Source organism: Periophthalmus magnuspinnatus, chromosome 2, assembly GCF_009829125.3.
Source record: "Periophthalmus magnuspinnatus isolate fPerMag1 chromosome 2, fPerMag1.2.pri, whole genome shotgun sequence".
Classification (NCBI taxonomy): Eukaryota; Metazoa; Chordata; class Actinopteri; order Gobiiformes; family Gobiidae; genus Periophthalmus; species Periophthalmus magnuspinnatus.
This window is the reverse complement of record NC_047127.1, coordinates 5,023,949-5,043,974: the sequence shown is the minus strand read 5'-3', so window position 1 is coordinate 5,043,974 and position 20,026 is coordinate 5,023,949. Positions and strand designations below refer to the sequence as shown.

Sequence of the window (20,026 nt, the reverse complement as noted above, 5' to 3'; positions counted from 1 at the left end):
TCTGATCAATAGATTTTTATTAAAAGTGAGGTAATGATATTTGATCCTTCATGTTTGAGTTAAGACCGTACCAAAGCATTAAAAGTTCCTATGGCAAGGTAATACAGTCACCATGGAGACAGCAAAGTGGCAAAACGTCCATCAGGAAAGATACATAGTGCACATTTAATTTACAAGTGTATTCAAACTATTTTTTAAACTAGGATTTATATTAATTGTCCTTTCAAATAGGCTCTATGGACAGCAGCATGCTTGCTAGCTCGCGGTGTATCAAAGCTAATGCTAATGTTTACTAAAAACAAACTATAAAATAAACAACCTAGTAAACTGTAAATTAATTCATGTAAAAGAACCAATTTTTTATATGCAAATTATTTCAGTTTGTGGTGGTGTTTTTAATATTCGTCATGTCTCAAAATTAGCATTAGCGTTAGCATCGAGACACGAGCATCTGCCGTTCTAAACACAAGTCCTCCGGTTACGTTTTGAGCTCATTTGTCAAGTCACTGTCCACTGTCTCATCTTTAAATATTTATTAATTTCAGTAAAAAAGTCATAGAGATACAACTGGACAGGAAGTAGTGACGCTAACAGTGAGGTCGCCAGGCGCTACTGTGCACAGAGCCGATTAAATCAACATTAGTAGAATATTTACAGTTACGTTTTTAAATCTTGAACATGTATTGCATTTGTGTGTATAAATATAAGATAAACCATGAAGGCAGTTTAGTCTGGATCACCCCAATCGAGTCATAATCCAGTGAACTCTCCTGCCCAAACATGGATAAATGGAGTGTGTTGAATCAGGAAGGGCATCTGATATAACCCCTAAGCCAATTGGTTATCAGTCCACGTAAGCAGGCAGACTATTTGCTGGGATAGCCCTGGAAAGGAGAAGCCAAAATGAAAGTCACAATTACAGAAAAATAGTTTCAAGTATTTGACCCAGAACCGTGTTTCACTACAGTTTAAATATTGACCTTTTCACCAAATTATCTTTTAAAAATGATTGATAATATATAGATGGGTACTTGACGTGATGCCCATTTTCGGTGTGATCACTTTAAAGTTCATAAAGGTGTTTTCATAAAGAAGTATGTTTACGTTATTTAATAAAATGACACCTTTATCTCTACTTTAAATCTATAAAAGATAAACAGTTTAATGCTGTAATTTAAAATGCGTCCTGCCGTGTGTGACATGAAAAATCACTTATTTAAAAAAACAGAAGGAGCTCATCTGGCATTTATACACCAGGGGGCGCTATGGGATTAAAGGTTTAAGATACAAGTCAAAAGAAATAATGATCATATTCTTATTTTTGTAAAATCAAACTTTTCTGACAAACTTTGAACATGCACTGGTTTGATATCCTGCAGTGTGACGGCTGTATTTCCTGATAAAAATCCCCTTCTAATTGTTAAAAAAATATATTATTAAAGATGGGACAGTTACATAATTATTAAACTAGCACTAGAGCATATTAAGTAATTTATTAGAATTTTTTAATGTGGAAAATTTATAGTGAGTGTCCAGCAGGGGGCAGGAGATGTCACACCACAGGGCAGGTTCAAATGTCTCAAATTAAAAGAGCTGCACAAAAAATTGCTTTAGAACTGATTTGTTATAGAAAATTTGGGGATTTTTGGTCTCACATTGCAGGACAGATAAAACTGTTACACCCCCAAACGTCAAGTACCCAGATATGCTTTTTAAATTGACTAATCTCGTGCCTCTCTTTCCACATACTTCAGTCCATGGTCCCCGTAGGAATCGTAGTTCTCATGTGTAGGTAGTTTGGTCCACTCTGGTTTGTATGTCTTGGTGCTATAAAGGTAGGCTTCTGTTATGCTTCCCGGCTCCAGTGTCTCCCCATCCGCCCCTGAAACCCACTCCTTCACTTCCAACGTATTCAGTGTCCTCTGATAGTGAGTAGGAACGCCCTCAAAATCATCCAAGAATTCCAACATCTTCTCGTCCACCTTGTAGATCTCTCCGTGGATTTGGTTGCCCTGGCCTGGAATGTTGAGGAGATACGGGACGTTGTAGATGCCGGCGATGACCAGCGGGAATTTTTTGACAGTCTTTGCGGTGCCGAGGAATTCCGTTTTGCCGTTTGAGGTATCGAACATGCGGTAGTAGTTGGGTTGGCCCTTCTTTAATGTTCCATAAACGAACACACGGGCCATACTAGAAGCTCTGAGGATGTGAGTCTGAAAAAAAACAACAACAAAAGTTAAAGATTTTTTACTATATTTATTTAACTATATACATCTTTGTCAGGTAGAGTCAGGGGAGTTGACGGGGGCGGACAAAGGGGTCTGTTGTCCCGGTACAATGTTGTTCCCCATACAATTTGACCCTCTTCCAATGAATTTATATTAGAGGGGGGCCCATGTGTGCTTCTTACCCCAGCCCCAGAAATTTCTGGCAACAGGCCTGGGTAGGGTTGTCAAAAGTTTCGAAAATCTGTTTTTAATTGTTACTAAAACTGGTAAACTAGATACTCATTTGAGCAAGTATCAGTACAAAAAAGTCACATTCAAAGGGCAGAAATGACCCTTTCCTTAATATCTTTAGAATGTCCTTGAGCTGCATCAGAACAAGTATAAGACACATCGACTAGTATACACACATGGACCACTATGGAACCTACCTGGATGACTGAGGGATTACACAGATATAAGACCACATGGGAATATATTTATATAATATAAAAAAGGGTACTATGATTTAATGTTGAAAATCACATTCTATTGTCTAAAGAAGGAGTGTTTTTTATTATCATTTTGGTATCGAAATCGGTCTATTACTTAGTATTGAAATCAAGTTTGAAATTTTGTATCATGAAAAAACTATTGTCAGGACACAACTAGGATATTTTTGTTCTGATACAAACAGTGGTGGAATGTAACAAAGTAGTAAAGAGCTAAAGTACTGCACTTCTACTCCACTACATTGTTGAACTGGACTGTAAAGTAAAAGTATTTTTATTATTGTCTGAGATCTGTTGAAAGGTCTGGGGGTTTATTTTTAACAGTTTCATAATTTGAGCCCAAAAAAATACAAATAAAAACAGCTAGAAAAAAAACTATCAATTCAACTGTTTCTGTTGAACAAAATTCAGCACAAATCTGTATCAAAATCACTACATTTGAAGCTTTATTACTCTCCACAGGTATGACCTGTAACTCTGCCAGGTTGCATTGCGTGCTTATCTCTTCAGGGGAGGATATTTTTTTACTGTCCTGCTGTGGAACATTCCAGGAGAAAGCAATAACATCTTCAATGAAATAAGCAGAAGACAAATCATAGTCCATCTGAAAAGTTACATTATACATCTTTAGTAAATCACTTGTTGTAAATGAACACAGGATGAGGACAGAATTATAGCCACTAATGCTTTAAATCAGCCAAACTTTACTAAGTCTACTTCCATGCAAACTACTATTACAGGTTTATGTCACGTGGGGAGCATTCACCTAAAGCTGACAAGGCAGGCTACTAAAATCATGAATGCAGGAGGAAAAAAACGCTTAAAATATCCAGTATCTAAATTGTGAGCGACAACTACTTACGTGCAACAAGAGCAGAGGACACGCAGGACTCAAAATGGTTACAACGGGTTATAACAGATGTAAAATAAACGACTGATAACAATAAAAACAACCACAGTCGAGGAACCTTGGACTGACCAAACGCCTGAGTGAGCGCTGGGTTCATTGGCGCATGCGCAATAGCCAACAGCTCAAACTGTCAACCGGTCAACTGCAAAATTAAAACGGAACTAATGTCAAATAAAATAAAATGCATGCTATATATATACTTTTTTTTTTTTTTTTAACACAACAAGAAAAACTAATAAGCTATGTTATTGTAGGTATGGTGACACTGTAAAGAGTGAACAGAATAAATATATAAAAAATTACTTATAATGTTTTATTTGAATTAGTGATGCACGATTATTACATTTTCAAAAGACAACCAATACTTTTAAGACAAATATGATAATAAAAATAAAATACATAAATACATATAATAATAATAATAATAATAATAATAATAATAATAATAATAATAATAATAATAATAATAAGAATAAGAATAAGAATAAGAATAATAATAATAATAACGTAAAATTGATAATACATTTTAAATCATCCTGCTTTTTGAAATGTAAAACTTTTTATTAATTTCTTATAGTTTATAGGTCTAAATGTGACTGAAGCAGGCCATATAACACATACATAAAAAGCTTTAATACAGAAAGAGTAAACTCGGTTGTAGGTAACTCTCCAATCCACATGATGTCGCAAAACGGCCCATTTCCGTAACTAAACAAAAGAAGAGCTGCTGCCTTGACGCACATGACGTAATGACGCACGCAGCCTAGCAGCAGCGGACACGGCGTAAACAAAGCAGACCGTTACATACGGGCTAATTGGCTTGTAGGTCACGAATCCGCAATCTGATGTATTTCAAATCTTCATTCTCTAATTTTTTTTTGTCACAACAGAGACAAATATGTGGATTTTTCGATAACGGATTAATCAAAACGAAAAGAGCGTCTACGGTTGGATCATGGATCGGAGGGTAGACTAGCCCGAGGTTGCTAACAGATTTGAGAGAAATTACAGTTTTAGGACAGTGTCATTGCAAATAACTTACAGATAGGCAAAGTGTACACATGGGGAAAACATAAAACGGTGCGATAGAGGTAAAACATCACGCTTTTATCCCCTAAAATGGCTGCAGAAGTGGGTTTGCTATGTAGCTAAGGACCTCTCCAGCTGGACGCCTTGTTGTTGTCACCACGAAGGGTGCCTGGATGACCACTTGATCGCAGTCATCTGGACTTGGACTGCGATGTTTAGTCTGATGGCGAACTGCTGCAACTGGCTGAAGCGATGGAGAGAACCGGCGAGGTGAGATAAGAGTGTGATATTTGTCTTATAATGAACCCAGTACAGTAGCAGCTCCATTTGCAGATGTTTTTAACCAGATACATGCCAAATAGCAAGTCAGTTTTAAGTGAGCAAACGCAAAAGTCATTTATAAAGCCATTTTAAACCAGAAAATCTTAAATAATTCACTGTCTATGTTATAGATTATGGATTATTATGTGTTTGTTCAATATACCCTGTGTTATTATTAAATTAGGTTATGATTACTACTACTACAGACATAATAATCCATAAAACACATAATAATCCATAATCTATAACATCGACAGTGAAGTATTTGAGATTTTTTGGTTTAAACTTGCTGCATAAATGATTAGTATGTTTGCTGTTATGTCTCACTTAAAATTGACTTTATAATTGGCATCTGGTTAAAAACATCTGCAAATGGAGCTGCTGCTGTATTGGCTTAATTATGACGACTTCTACTACTACCACGCTCCCCATAACCCACATGCTAAAATTGATAGACACAGCAAAATTTAGTATTTGAGAGAGCTTTAAAACCACGTGGTACCTGTGAGGCATTTGATCCTTTGGAATTACTCTAAAATCCTTACCTAATCCGTAGCAGCTCTCCTCGGTGCGTGTCTTTCAGTCAGTGTGCTCCTAAGGTGTGGTGGTCATGGGTTAGCTACGGGTCTCTTTTGAAGATTTACATAAATAGTCCACTTTGATGAAGTCCACTTGGCTTCAAAGGACGGTCAGATGGATAGTTCGGTTCATGTCTTTTCGGAGGAAGTTTAAAAGTTAAGTACCAAGCTGTGAAATTACATCGTTTTTGCATTTTGTATTACTGTCTTGGTCTGTCAAAGTTTGCTGTTGGGTGACAGTAGCTCAATTGGTAGAGTGTTTGTCCACTGATTCGAAGGTTGGCAGTTTGATTCTTGCTCTTGACAAATAAACATCACTGGTTGAGCGATCAGATCCACTGGCCCACTGGTTGGCGGTGTGATTCCAGCTCCCACAGATGAATACTGTTGTTGTGTCCTTGGTCAAGACACGTGTCTGCATACTGGTGAATGAATGTCTGCATGAATGGGCGAGTGGTTCCTTGATATAAAGCGCTTTGAGTGCCTTGAAGGTGGTCTGTGGTCATTGTGCTTTGGGTTTAACTAGTTTAGAAAATGGTGAGTTAAGGCGCTACACAGCAAAGTACTGAGTAAGGCTTCTTTAGAATATGCAGCAACTAAGCAATATTGTTTTTTTTTTGTTTTGCCAAATCTCAGATCTCATGGAATTTATGTGTTGAGTTAACCCACCATTTTGGAAAGGACACAGAGGATCATTGATGGCTTTACACATGGCACATGGCTTTATAATATTAGTAGGCCTACTTATGCCTCTGAATGCGTCATAATGTTTAATACTTATTGGCTTATTCATTTAATATTGGGTAAGGGCACCTACATAGAAGTTGTGTTAAGCTGCTTGGGCTGTCTCACTTTTGCCCTTCTCCTCACCATAGGAAAGTAACATTGGTCATGGTGGGACTGGACAATGCAGGAAAAACCGCCACTGTCCGAGGAATTCAAGGAGGTTAGAACGTTTTCAACACTTTTCACCCTTGGATATTTCAAAAACACTTTGCTAACCTTTGCCCTGTCTCCTTCAGAAAACCCACAAGATGTAGCGCCCACTGTGGGATTCTCCAAAGTGGATCTGAAGCAGGGAAAATTCGAGGTCACCATTTTTGACCTGGGCGGCGGGAAGAGGATCAGGGGAATTTGGAAGAATTATTACTCCGAATCCCATGGCGTGGTGTTTGTGGTGGACTCCACAGACGTGCAAAGGATCCAGGAAACAAGAGAAACCATGGCAGAGGTCTTGCAACATCCGCGGATATCAGGGAAACCAGTGCTAGTGTAAGAGATCAACGTTTACTACAAACTTTTAATCCAACAATCTTTACTCTTCAGCCCTGCAGTTGTTGAGGAATTGGCATGAAAATGGAGTGGGACCATTTTTCCATGCTAATATTGTTATCAGCTAATTTGTGGGGTTTATACTGAGACCATATGGAAAATTTAAAAGTGAATTTCCAAATTATAGATTTAAAAATATTTCTATGGCAAATATCTATTGCTGGCCAAAATTCATAACAGACCGTCCCTTAGTGGGAATCAAAGAATCTAACTCTAAAATTGCAGCTTTAAGTGGGATGTAATTCAATGAGCTGCCATACATGTTTTTGGATATACAATCTGGCAACCCAAAAAGGAGCTCATTCATTTTTCTAATTATGTAACTGTCTTGAGAACCAAACACATTCTGTAAATATTATCAAGACTTTTTAACACTGAAAAACAATGGTAGCATTAATACACTACCATTGTTATGATTAAAATATATATTTGATTACATTTACTTAATATTTAAGGACACAGATGAAATAATAAATCCTTTCTACCCACGTAAGTCATTGCAGCAGGTTATGATAGAGTTTGGTTTTTTTTGCTTATCGAGCTGCATATTCGGCCACATGATACTTGATGAGTCTGTCTGTCTGTCTGAGATTTTTTTTTTATTCAGCTCTGTCTCTCTCTCTCCTCTGCACCTGTAGCCTTGCCAACAAACAGGACAAAGAGGGGGCTCTGGCCGAGGCAGACATCATTGAAAACCTGTCGCTGGAGAAGCTCGTCAACGAGAACAAGTGTCTCTGTCAGATCGTAAGTGTCCCTGCACCTGTTCTCCACACTCACTGTCAGAAAGACTGCAAATCGACTTTTCAGAGCTTTTGACCATGTTATAGTTGTTTCCCCTCACCATTTACTCACTTGAAGTTGTTATTGGAGTGATTTGTGCTTGTTTGAACAATCTTGAATAGCTTTTTTCCAAACTGCAGCTATCCATTAGAGAGGCCAACAACTGCACAGGTCTTTGTTATCATCACGTTTGTGGAGACAGCTCCCACTGGGCACCGCAGACTTTTTTTTTTTATCAAGTGGTTTTAGATGAATATTGTGTTTTAAAATGTGCGAATTCTAACATAATGATCCACAGGTGTCATAGATTAGAACTATAGAGCAGACACAAGCATAATATATCTTCTTTAATTTAATTAATCAGGAACCATGTTCCGCTGTTTTGGGCTACGGCAAGAAGGTCGACAAGTCGATCAAGAAGGGCCTAAACTGGCTCTTAAACAACATCGCCAAAGACTATGAGGCCATCACTGAGCGCGTGCAGAAAGACACGGCAGAACAGCACGCCCAAGAGGAGCAGGACAAGAAGGAGAGGGCGGAGAGGGTGCGGAGAATAAGAGAAGAGAGGTGAGGGAACGTTGAAAAATATCCAGGATGTGGGTGTGTATTTTAAGTGCACACAACAAATTAGGCTACTTATTTCACTAAAACCTAAATTAACATTATTATTTTTTTCCTTAACTTAAAGTTTCTAGTTTTACATCATCGTAGGACAGCAGATATGACATACATAGAGATAATTCTATAACTTTGCAACCATAATTAAGATCCAAAACTTGTCTAAATTGCACAATAGTTGTTTAGACTAATAAAGAACAAATTACATTTTTATTGTATTCAGTTAAGGTTTAAACTAGGGAAGCACTGATCCGATACTGTTATCAGATATCTGCAGCCATGCTGAAACAATTTGCTGGATCAGATAGGCAATATCCTGCTTGGACATATAAAGCGATGTAATAAGACTATTTCCTGGTTGTAGTCGGCCCAGAAAGTCTCATAATGTTTTAACTTTTATTTATACAAAGCTATTATCTAGTTATATGAGAAATAAATAACAGCTACATAACACATTAAGATCAGTTTTGTCTTATTTTATTTTTGTTAAGGAAATAAATGCAGTACTGGTATTGGTTTATATCGGGTATTGGCAGATTCTTAAAGCCATAGTAGTGAAATCGGTATCTGAACTGAAAAAAAGCTGTATCGGGGCATTCCTATCTTAAACTGACAGAAAAATTGTTCTACTTGTGTGTAAACAGTTGCTACATTTTCGGTGGATTTTTTGGTTTTGTTGGCATATGTAAAGTCATTCTGTTTTGGAATCTACCACTACTCCCTGTATTCAACTGCCACTTCAATGCAAAACTATGATAAAGATTGTTTTAATTGCAGGGAGAGACAAGAACGAGAAGAAGCAGAGAGGGAGGGGCGGCAACTGCAGGAAGACGATCTCGATGAAGACAACATACCCAATCCATTCCAGCCAATCGAAAACATCGTCACAGAGGCATGTACTTAGAATTGAAAAGTGAAATTGATTGCAAAAAATAGATTTTAATACAAGCTGTGCTGGTTACAGAACGATGAAAAAGAGAAAGAGCGAAAAAGGCAAATCGAGCTACAAGAGAAGCTTAAAGACAGCGGTCACGAGGAAGAGGAGGAGGACAACAGTGAAGAGCCAAACGACACAAGGCAACACTCTGAAAATGGCAGCTCATGTGAGTATATTACAACACGTAGTTAAAGGTGCACTATGTAACTTTCGTCTACATGGAGATGTTGCTTTGCCTGGTGTATTTCCCAGTATGACATTAAACTTATCTATCTGGCATTTATTTTATTTTTTGTTTTTAATCAAGGCACTCAAATCAAGTAACCACTCACCCATTCACACACACATTCATACACCAGCGTACGCAGACACGAGGTGGGCGAGGCGGGTTAAGTGTCCTTGCCCAAGGACACAACAACAGCAGTCATCTGTGGGAGTTAATCGCACCGCCAACCTTCAGATCAGTGGACAAACGCTCTACCAACTGAGCTACTGTTGCACAAATTGCTTCAAAAGACCTTGAAAAACACACGCTCTTCCTTTCCACGGTCGCCTTTCCATGGATCTGACCTGTACCTTGGCCCCGTAGCTTAAGTTTAATGCCATGTTGTGGATGTTTAAGTTTTATCCAGGCTTTTAAAAGACTTTTAACATGGATAACATAACTCACTTAGCGTTCATTACTTTAATACAAAACAAGAGTAATAAAATGTGAAGTAATATGAAATGGCAAGGGACTAGCTAGCGTACTGTACACCGTGGCTCATCTCCAAAGCCACAAATTAAATCTGTTTTGATTCGCCTTATGCCTGGAGACAAGCAATAAAGATTGGTCTGTCGTGAATCAAAATGTGGAAGGAGTTTGCTAGTCAAATTAAGCAAGTGCCTCCTGCCAACTCTCTTTACTAAACTCCACGTGTCGCCCCATAATTACTCACCGGGAATGTGCTTAATGAATCGGGCAATTAATGATAACAGTGGGTAATAATTATAATGTCTGCTGTCGAATGATGAAGGCTTAAGAAGAACGAGGGAAGTGGGGTTTTGCGTTCGGTTTTATTTCTCTAATGGTTTTGTGCGTGTCGCAGCGACGGTGGGCGAGCAGAGCAAGAAGAAGACGAGGAAGTTGCATCTGAAGAGGAAGCACAGGGTGGACCCACTGAAGACCGACGAAGGGCCGACGGAGAGTCCTACGCCGCCACCTCCTCCGGGTGAGTTTGATATGTACACCAGCAGTCAAAAGTTTGGATGCACTCTCTTATTTGATGTTTTTTCTTTTACTTTTACTACTTTCTACGTTTTATTTACATACAGAAGACATCAAATATTTGAAGTAAGATGTATGGAATTATGTAGCTAAGAAAATACAGTAAACAACAATTTTTTTTACATCATATAAACATCAAAATAGCCACCTATTGCTTTGGTGTTACACCCCCAAACGTCAAGTACTTATTTACATATTTGATACAATTTGGTTTGGTTTAGCCTCGAAGTGGCATCATCACTTAGCAACGCTGCACAATATATTGCAATCGCATCAAAATCCCAAAGGCTGCAATTAATCTGAAAAATGTTACTGTAAAGATGTTTCATTATCCTGTACAATAATTAGATTTAATAGGATAGGCAATATATAAGCATTTCTTCAGCTTATTCCTTTTTTTTTTTTTTGTTAAAATGCATGTATACCCTGTAAACTATGTAAATTATTGAAGAAATATTAACCAAAAATAAAGAAATCATCATCAAAATGAAAGAAAAAATTAAAATATATGATCAATAATATAGAATGTCTTTTATAGAACCAAAAACAAGGTAACCCTGTAGTTTAGACCTATAAGTGCATGGAGTTCTTGGTTTAGTTTAGCAGTTCATATTTCAGTCTTCTCTCAAATGTTAATGATCCCGGTTGGGTTTAGAAAGTGGGCCGTGAACTGAATCTTGATTTGAAACATTAACCGCAAATCTAATCCCCAGCCTTCTGTTTAATGTACGTATGCTCTAAACTGGGTTACCTGAGTTTAGATGGACAGATATAGACAGACAGAATACAACGAGCACCTAACAGTCTCTCCATCTTGTCTAAAGTTTGTATTAACTTTTCTAAATCCAACCAAAACAAGACCATGAACTAGATTCTAAAGAGGGCGGAGTCTGTCTGCACATAACAATATCTTTGTTTTTCAGTCCTAATTAGTGTGCATTACCTTGTGTTTTAGTGGGATGGGCCACACCCAAAGCTTCTAGACTGCCAAAACTAGAACCGCTGGGAGACTCAAAGCATTCTGGTAAAAACTGCCTGTTATGTGGGCTGTGTTCTTGTCACCGTGACGACCCATTTAACATCTAGCACTAACATATGCATGACTTCACATAAGTTCAGTGTTTTTTCTACATACTTTGGTGTTTGAATCTGGAAAAGTGAAATGGATCTTGCATTTTATAGCGTTTGTGGTGTGTTGTAGAGGAAACACTGACGGAACTATTTTTTCATCTGACGTGAGCTGATCCTTAAAGACGCTGTCCCTGGTTTTTAAAAACAGCAGGTGGAAAACAGAAATAGTTAATCTTTAACGCAATATCTAACATATTTCAGCGATGAGTTTATAAGCACTTTTCGCTAGAGATTGACAGATTGTTTAGCATCCAGAGCAACCGTTAGCCAATAAGCTCTGTTGATACGTTTGGGCCGATACGTGAGTCCGATTTTGATTATTTTCGCCAATTTATTATTTATTATTTATTTTAATTTTTAATAAACTCACCCACAGCCTTTTTTTTTTTACCACAAACCTTCAAGAGAGCTACGTAGTCACATTCTGTTTGCATTAAAGTGTTCGAATAAAGCTTTGTGTGTACTCTTTAGGCAGCCAAATCGAATATCGCCCTCTGTTGGAGATTTAAGGCCATTTCATTAAAAAGTGCAAATATCGGCCAACACACATATCAATCTACCTCTACTTTTCACACATTTCAGAGGCCAGAGCGGTAATGCTAACGACAACTAGCACGGTAACAGCGCACAGGGGTCTGATTTTGACCTCAAGAGCTGCTTTTACAATATATCTATTCTCTTACTGTATAGTGTGACAAAAATCAGGTACAGCCCCTTTAATTAGCGTCACAACGTCTTTTCATTACCTTTGTTTCATTTCACCAGGCATGTTTGAGAAGCATGTGGATCCTTCGTGGATGCTGACATCTTAATCTGCTGAAAGGCTCTCTCTGTGCTCCCTCTCATTTCCATATGTCATTTGTCCGCGCTCCGCCTGTGTCATAGTCGACGTCTTTGTCCTGACTCGTCTGGGGGCTGCTCTGGTGCAAACGCCGGCTCTACTGACGCCACTTTAACCTTTTTGTTCTTCGCAGATTTCTTCAAGAAGCCACTGCCACCTGTCGCCAACCGGCCCGGCGCGCGGCCCAATGGCGATTCTCATGATGTTGTTTTTTAAAGGTGCACTACGTAACCTATCTTGCGGAGGGTTCGTTATCGGCTTGTTTCCGTGGAGATGTTACAGCTTTGTCTGTAATGGTCCACAGTATGGCAATAAAGCGGTGTCCCGAGAGGTGACAGTAGCTCAGTTAGTAGAGTAGAGTGTTTGCTTAGATCCACTGTCCCACAGGTTGGCGGTGCGATCTTAGTTCCCAGAAATGAATACCGTCATTGTGTCCTTGGGCAAGACACTTAACCCACCTTGCCCTCGGTGTCTGCGTAAATAATAAATGTGTGTGTATGAATGTGTGAGTGGTTCCTTGATGTAAAGCCATAGACTGTATATATAAATGGACATAGCTAACGTGCTAGCTGCCACGTTCCAAATATGATGTGATCATAGGCGCGCTTCCGGCTCCATTGATTCATTTTGGGCTTAAAATGTTCGGATTAACCCGCTCTACATGATCCTGCTGTTTTTATTTTGCTAACAGTTTTGATTGACAGTGTTCAGAAGCCTCACATGAAGAAGAAAAGAACAAGGCCAGTTACGTCGCCCGGACTGGCGTTACCGGGGCCCCACCCTGGAGCCAGGCCTGGGGTGGGTGCTCGGCAGCGAGCGCCTGGTGGCCGGGCCTTTCCCCACGGGGCCCGGTCGGGCCCAGCCCGAAGAAACGACGTGGGGCCGTCCTCCCGTGGACCCACCACCTGCGGGAGGAGCCATGAGGGGCGGGTGCGGAGAGATCCGGGTAGCAGTCGAAGGCGGGGACCTCGACGACCGGATCTCCGGACATGGAGACTAGCTCTGGGGACATGGAATGTCACCTCGCTGGGGGGGAAGGAGCCTGAGCTTGTGCGGGAGGTTGAGCGTTACCGGCTAGATATAGTCGGCCTCACCTCCACGCACAGCTCGGGCTCTGGAACCCAACTTCTTGAGAGGGGTTGGACTCTCCATTTCTCTGGCGTTGCCCGCGGGGAGCGGCGGCGAGCTGGTGTGGGCTTGCTCATTGCCCCACAGCTCAGCCGCTGCGTGTTGGGGTTCACTCCGGTGAACGAGAGGGTCGCGTCCCTGCGCCTTCGGGTCGGGGACAGGTCTCTCACTGTTGTGTCGGCCTACGGGCCAAACAGCAGTGCAGAGTACCCGGCCTTCTTGGAGTCCCTGGGAGGGGTACTAGACAGTGCACCAACCGGGGACTCCGTTGTTCTCCTGGTGGACTTCAACGCCCATGTGGGTAACGACAGTGACACTTGGAGGGGCGTGATTGGGAGGAATGGCCTCCCCGATCTGAACCCGAGCGGTGTTTTGTTATTGGACTTCTGTGCTAGTCACAGCTTGTCCATAACAAACACCATGTTCGAGCACAAGGGTGTCCATCGGTGCACATGGCACCAGGACACTCTAGGTCGGAGGTCGATGATCGACTTTGTTGTCGTGTCATCTGACCTCCGACCGCGTGTCTTGGACACTCGGGTGAAGAGAGGGGCTGAGCTGTCAACTGATCACCACCTGGTGGTGAGTTGGATCCGCTGGCGGAGGAGGAAGCCGGACAGACCTGGCAGGCCCAAGCGTATTGTGAGGGTCTGCTGGGAACGTCTGGCGGAGCCCTCTGTCAGGGGGGTCTTCAACTCCCACCTCCGGGAGAGCTTCTCCCTGATCCCGGGGGAGGTTGGAGACATGGACTCCGAGTGGGCCATGTTCTCCACCTCTATTGTTGATGCGGCTGCTCGTAGCTGTGGTCGTAAGGTCTGTGGTGCTTGTCGCGGCGGCAATCCCCGAACCCGGTGGTGGACACCGGAAGTAAGGGATGCCGTCAAGCTGAAGAAGGAGTCCTATCGAGCCTTGTTGGCTCGTGGGACTCCTGAGGCAGCTGATGAGTACCGGCAGGCCAAGCGTGCCGCGGCTCGGGCAGTCACAGAGGCAAAAACTCGGGGTTGGGAGGAGTTCGGGGAGGCCATGGAGGAGGACTATCGGACGGCCTCAAAGAGATTCTGGCAAACCGTCCGACGCCTCAGGAGGGGAAAGCAGTGCTTCACCAACACTGTTTACAGTGCGGGTGGAGGGCTGCTGACCTCGACTGGGGATGTTGTCGGGCGGTGGAAGGAATACTTTGAGGATCTCCTCAATCCCACTGTCACGTCTTCCGAGGAGGAAGCAGAAACTGGGGACCCAGGGGCGGACTCGTCCATCACCCTGGCTGAAGTCACTGAGGTGGTTGGCAAGCTCCTCGGTGGCAAGGCTCCGGGGGTGGATGAGATCCGTCCTGAGTACCTCAAGTCTCTGGATGTTGTGGGACTGTCTTGGCTGACACGTCTCTGCAACATCGCGTGGCGGTCGGGGACAGTACCTGTGGAATGGCAGACCGGGGTGGTGGTCCCTCTGTATAAGAAGGGGGACCGGAGGGTGTGTTCCAATTACAGGGGAATCACACTCCTCAGCCTTCCCGGTAAGGTCTATTCCAGGGTGCTGGAGAGGAGAATCCGACCGATAGTCGAACCTCGGATTCAGGAGGAGCAGTGTGGTTTTCGTCCTGGTCGTGGAACACTGGACCAGCTCTATACTCTCCATCGGGTCCTCGAGGGCTCATGGGAGTATGCCCAACCAGTCCACATGTGTTTTGTGGATCTGGAGAAGGCATTCGACCGTGTCCCTCGTGGTGTCCTTTGGGGGGTGCTCTGGGAGTATGGGGTCCGGGGCTCTTTGCTAAGGGCTGTCCGGTCCCTGTATGACCGGAGCAGGAGCTGTGTTCGCATTGCCGGCAGTAAGTCAGACCTGTTCCCAGTGCATGTTGGACTCCGCCAGGGCTGCCCTTTGTCACCGGTTCTGTTCATTATATTTATGGACAGAATTTCTAGGCGCAGCCAGGGGCCGGAGGGGGCCTGGTTTGGGAACCACAGGATTTCATCTCTGCTGTTTGCAGATGATGTTGTCCTGATGGCTTCTTCGAGCCAGGACCTGCAGCAGGCACTGGGGCGGTTTGCAGCCGAGTGTGAAGCGGCTGGGATGAGAATCAGCTCCTCCAAATCTGAGGCCATGGTTCTCGACCGGAAAAAGGTGGTTTGCTCTCTCCGGGTGGGTGGTGAGTCTCTGCCCCAAGTGGAGGAGTTCAAGTATCTCGGGGTCTTGTTCACGAGTGAGGGAAGGATGGAGCGTGAGATTGACAGGCGGATCGGTGCAGCGTCTGCAGTGATGCGGTCGCTGTATCGGTCCGTTGTGGTAAAGAAGGAGCTGAGCCGGAAGGCGAAGCTCTCGATTTACCGGTCAATCTATGTTCCTACCCTCACCTATGGTCATGAGCTTTGGGTAATGACCGAAAGGACAAGATCGCGGATACAAGCGGCTGAAATGGGCTTCCTCCGCAGAGTGGCCGGGCGCACCCTTAGGGATAGGGTGAGGAGCTCGGTCACACGGGAGGAGCTCGGAGTAGAGCCGCTGCTCCTACACGTTGAGAGGAACCAGCTGAGGTGGCTCGGGCATCTGCTTAGGATGCCTCCTGGACGCCTCCCTAGGGAGGTGTTCTGGGCATGTCCCACCGGGAGGAGGCCCCGGGGAAGACCCAGGACACGCTGGAGGGACTATGTCTCTCGGCTGGCCTGGGAACGCCTTGGGGTCCCACCGGAGGAGCTGGAGGACGTGTCCGGGGTGAGGGAAGTCTGGGAGTCCCTGCTTAGACTGCTGCCCCCGCGACCCGGCCCCGGATAAGCGGAAGAAAATGGATGGATGGATGGAGTGTTGCTAACCGCTTGCTCCCTGCTAAACCAGTGGTGCGGCGGGAAGGGGCGTTACCTTCAGCAGCCTCTCTCTGGATTGGCTCTTTGGTTGCTATGATACTCGTGCTCGGAATTCCAAATGCGGAACTCCAAACTGACCCCTAGCCGAACGCTCTGGGTGACATCACACTCATTTATTCCAATTTATTATGCAGTCTATGCGCATGTGTTGAGAAATTTAAGGCCAATTCGCTAAAAAGTTTAAATATCAGCTGATATACGATTTCTACTACTATTTCTACATTGCACACCTTTCAGAGGCCAGAGCAGTAATGCTAACAACACGGTAGCACGGTAACAGCACACCAGCATTACTTCCTGGTTCATGGACTTTAACACACTTTATAAATACATGCAGGCAGCACACAGGGGTCTGATTTTGACATCAAGAGCTGCTTTTATAATATGTTTTTTTCTGTACCGGAAATATCTTACTTTATTGCGTCGCTATAACTGCTAGCCTCGATGAGCTTCATTTGATTGGAGCCAAACGCTATGAATGACGTCACACTGACTCATTTATTCCACTTCGTTATACAGTTTATGTGCACGTGTACCTGTGTGTTTGAGTGTCTAGAAGATGAAAAATCACTGTATAAACATGTGACCATTTACCTCCATGAACACAAGCAGGTGCTAACAAGGCCAAGTTACAAGTCAGATCTGCAGTGAGGCAGGGGGTCGGCTCTCAGTAAAGTTATTTGAAGCAATAAGACACCTGTAATTAATTAACATATTTTCCGGACTATAAGTCGCTCTGGAGTATAAATTGCACCAACCAAAAAATGCAAAATATTTAAGAAAAAAACATATAAGTTGAACTGGACTATAAGTCTCATTTTTTGGGGAAATTTATTTAGCAAAATCTGAGACCAAGAACAGACATTTTATCTTAAAAGGCAAATAAAAAAGTAACACTAAAATAGAGAACAACAAGCTGAATAGCAGTGCAGCACGCTAACATAACACATTTATATTTATTCAGCTACATGAAGCATAGACAGAACTGAATACAGATATTAACAATTAATCAGATAACTAAAGAATAAAAAAACAAGCTAAAAAGTTCACTCTCGGTCTCACTCCAAATCACTAAATCCACTGAATTCTTCATCGTTGGTGTTGCTTCGGTGTGTGACAATAACAAAGATGTACAATTATATATTTTAATAATTTCACATATAATTTGCATCTGACTATAAGTCACATCCCTGGCCAAACTATGAAAAGTGCGACTTATAGTCCGGAAAATACGGTAAATGCTCAATAGATACACATATAGCTGTGGAACTGTGGAACCCTTCTTTCAAAGTGATAACATCTCCATGGCAACAAGCAGGTAGCGGACACTCCACTAGTAAAGTTACTCAGTGCGCCTTTAACCTCCTTTTTTTTTTTTTTTTTTACAAATGAGGTTTTACATTTCACAAATCATAGTTTTCCTGTTTGCTTTCTTTTTTCAAGCCAGCGGAGTGTGACCAAGAATCACCGAAGTCCGGGGCAGAAGCCAACGGAGGTGGAAGAACGACTTAAACACGACTATAATGATCAAAAAGACACTCATTTGAAAAAGCACTCGCATTATGTCTACGCCTTGAATGCCATGTTTGTAAAATACTACGTCGACTGAAATGTTCTCTATCAGTGTTTAGATGGTGTCGGTACCACTTGGCCATTTATTTGTAAGCATATCTTTTAGCATACCGCCGCGTATCCATAACTGGTTGTTTACACGCTACTGAAAATAAAAATTGTTACCCATTTTGAGCAAAAACTGTAATTTAGCAAAAAACCAGCAGCAGGGCCACATGTGGCTAGAGCTGTAGTCCTCGTCTCAAGAGGTTTTCCACAGCCGAGCGCTCCAAATGTAATAATTTTAGACGCCTTTTTATTTTAATAGTACAAAATGAGGATGAGTCACAGTTGAATCACAAGCGCCGGTTAAGGAAATTATTCTCGGAGGCAAGATTGGCAAAAGATTGGTGTAATTTGCTTCACTGTGCTGTATATAAAAGGGGTACACTACGTAATCTTGTTTTTTTTTTTTACTTTTTTAAATTTATTTATTATATAGCCAATGAAAAACAGAGATTGGGGACGTTTTTAGCCTTGGTACATTACTACACATTACTGTATAAGTCCTACCAGCATCTTGTATGATATAAACTTGTCCACAGGGCTATTTTTACATTGCTGTATACACTGTTTTGTTTTTAAAGTGATATTTCTCTGGAGGTTTCAAATCCCATAGCAGGCTTACAACCTCTTGTGGGATTCTTGCGTTCCTGTTTTTGGACTCGTCAGCCGACCAGAAATAGCCGGATCTCCAAAAACATACAACCTTGGAACAGCTCTGTGTCCCAGTTTTCCGGAGTGTGCGGAAACGAGGAGAGCGGCGAAAGTTCATTTCTAATTTGGACTAAACTTTAGAAAACTTGACAGGGATTGTAGCGGGTCTGATGGGAGCTAGGTCCATCTGTGTCTCTTTGAAGTATCACTTTAAAATGTCATTTGGAAACTAACCTTCATTGTTACGAATGTAGATGTTTGAAATATTTTTATATGCGGCTTTACTTTTATAATGGCACGATAAAAAAGACTGAATCATTACTGTAATCTGCTTTTTTCTGTTCATTTTTCTAGTATATATGTTCAGGTTTTCAAGCGGTGAAAAACAAATAGATGAATTGTAATTGCTCATTTCTAACAGTGTACATTTTTTCCATAACGTTGAACTATTCAGCTAAATTTGAAAAACAGTCTTATCATTAAAAGTCCTCAAGATGGCGCCCATGACAAAAATCAAGCAGGAGCACCCAATCAATTAAGCTCAGGTGGGCACGTGGGGGTGGAACTTTCTTTTGATTGTATTTATCTTTGCTCAGTTTATATTTTTACACATTATCCTACATAAATATAGTTTTCATTTGTTTTATAAATTAAATTGCGGGACTGTCACTTTTATTTATTTATTTATTTTTATTTCGTGGGACTGTCACTGCACGCGCCGACAGTCGAAGTTATGACGTCAATGCGCGGAAGGATATTATTTTAATAGATCCGTGAGAAGGACGCGTCAAGCAGACCCTGAAAAAAAGGAGGGAAATTTTAGCTAATCATGAAAAACGTAAGTATTAGAAGGTAATATGGTCATTTAACCTCAACATTTCGACATATATTTACATTTATATCAAGTCCACATTGCCTCGTCTGGATAATTTTATACACCTAGCTAATTAGTCATTAGCAGAAAAACTTTTTTCACCAAAGTTCGTGTGAAATTTCGACGGTTATGCTAAATGTAGCCGTTTAGCTAATCTATTTCATTCATTCATTTATGCATATATTTATTTACTTATTTATTATTTTATGGTGGCTCAATTTACCTTAAGTCTTCAGGTAAATTGGGCCGTGCCTTTCAGCTAAAATGAGCCAACCTCATATGATTTTTAGCATATGTTTTGATGGTTCTCATTGCTTAAATAGTTTTATTGTAAATATATGAAAGTCTAATATCATAATATTTCATAATCATGCCCAATAGGACAAGAGCTGCAGCAGCATGATCAGAGTCAAATACAGCTGTTTTATGTCATCTTTG

General features: G+C 41.7%; 2 protein-coding genes across 3 annotated transcripts; one reads left to right on the top strand and one right to left on the bottom strand.

Moving 5' to 3' along the window:
* Position 1: 1 nt before the first annotated feature.
* On the bottom strand, positions 2–12,646 carry LOC117380951 (gamma-glutamylaminecyclotransferase-like). 2 transcript variants are annotated; one of them, XM_033977787.2, is made up of 3 exons: positions 3,579–3,689; positions 1,750–2,213; positions 10–884 (listed from the first exon to the last, which is right to left on the bottom strand). In XM_033977787.2, the coding sequence occupies exons 2-3, from the start codon at positions 2,187–2,189 to the stop codon at positions 845–847; spliced, it is 480 nt and encodes a 159-aa protein (XP_033833678.1). In that variant the 5' UTR covers positions 2,190–2,213; positions 3,579–3,689; the 3' UTR covers positions 10–844. The 2 variants fall into 2 exon arrangements, with proteins under 2 accessions (XP_055084521.1, XP_033833678.1); XM_055228546.1 differs by lacking the exon at positions 3,579–3,689 and adding an exon at positions 12,366–12,646 and having other exon boundaries at positions 2–2,213.
* On the top strand, positions 4,388–19,007 carry arl13b (ADP-ribosylation factor-like 13b). The gene is made up of 11 exons (XM_055228552.1): positions 4,388–4,925; positions 6,430–6,500; positions 6,577–6,826; positions 7,525–7,630; positions 8,031–8,233; positions 9,062–9,167; positions 9,249–9,387; positions 10,310–10,432; positions 11,444–11,512; positions 12,594–12,678; positions 17,890–19,007. The coding sequence occupies exons 1-10, from the start codon at positions 4,867–4,869 to the stop codon at positions 12,674–12,676; spliced, it is 1,209 nt and encodes a 402-aa protein (XP_055084527.1). The 5' UTR covers positions 4,388–4,866; the 3' UTR covers positions 12,677–12,678; positions 17,890–19,007.
* The last annotated feature ends 1,019 nt before the right edge of the window (positions 19,008–20,026 follow it).

Coding starts and splice junctions, on each gene's coding strand:
- arl13b (XM_055228552.1), top strand. CDS start 4,867: ATGTTTAGTCTGATGGCGAACTGCTGCAACTGGCTGAAGCGATGGAGA. Junction 6,501..6,576: donor TGTCCGAGGAATTCAAGGAG/GTTAGAACGTTT, acceptor TGTCTCCTTCAG/AAAACCCACAAGATGTAGCG. Junction 9,168..9,248: donor TCCAGCCAATCGAAAACATC/GTCACAGAGGCA, acceptor TGCTGGTTACAG/AACGATGAAAAAGAGAAAGA.
- LOC117380951 (XM_033977787.2), bottom strand. CDS start 2,189: ATGGCCCGTGTGTTCGTTTATGGAACATTAAAGAAGGGCCAACCCAAC. Junction 885..1,749: donor TACGGGGACCATGGACTGAA/GTATGTGGAAAG, acceptor TCTCCTTTCCAG/GGCTATCCCAGCAAATAGTC.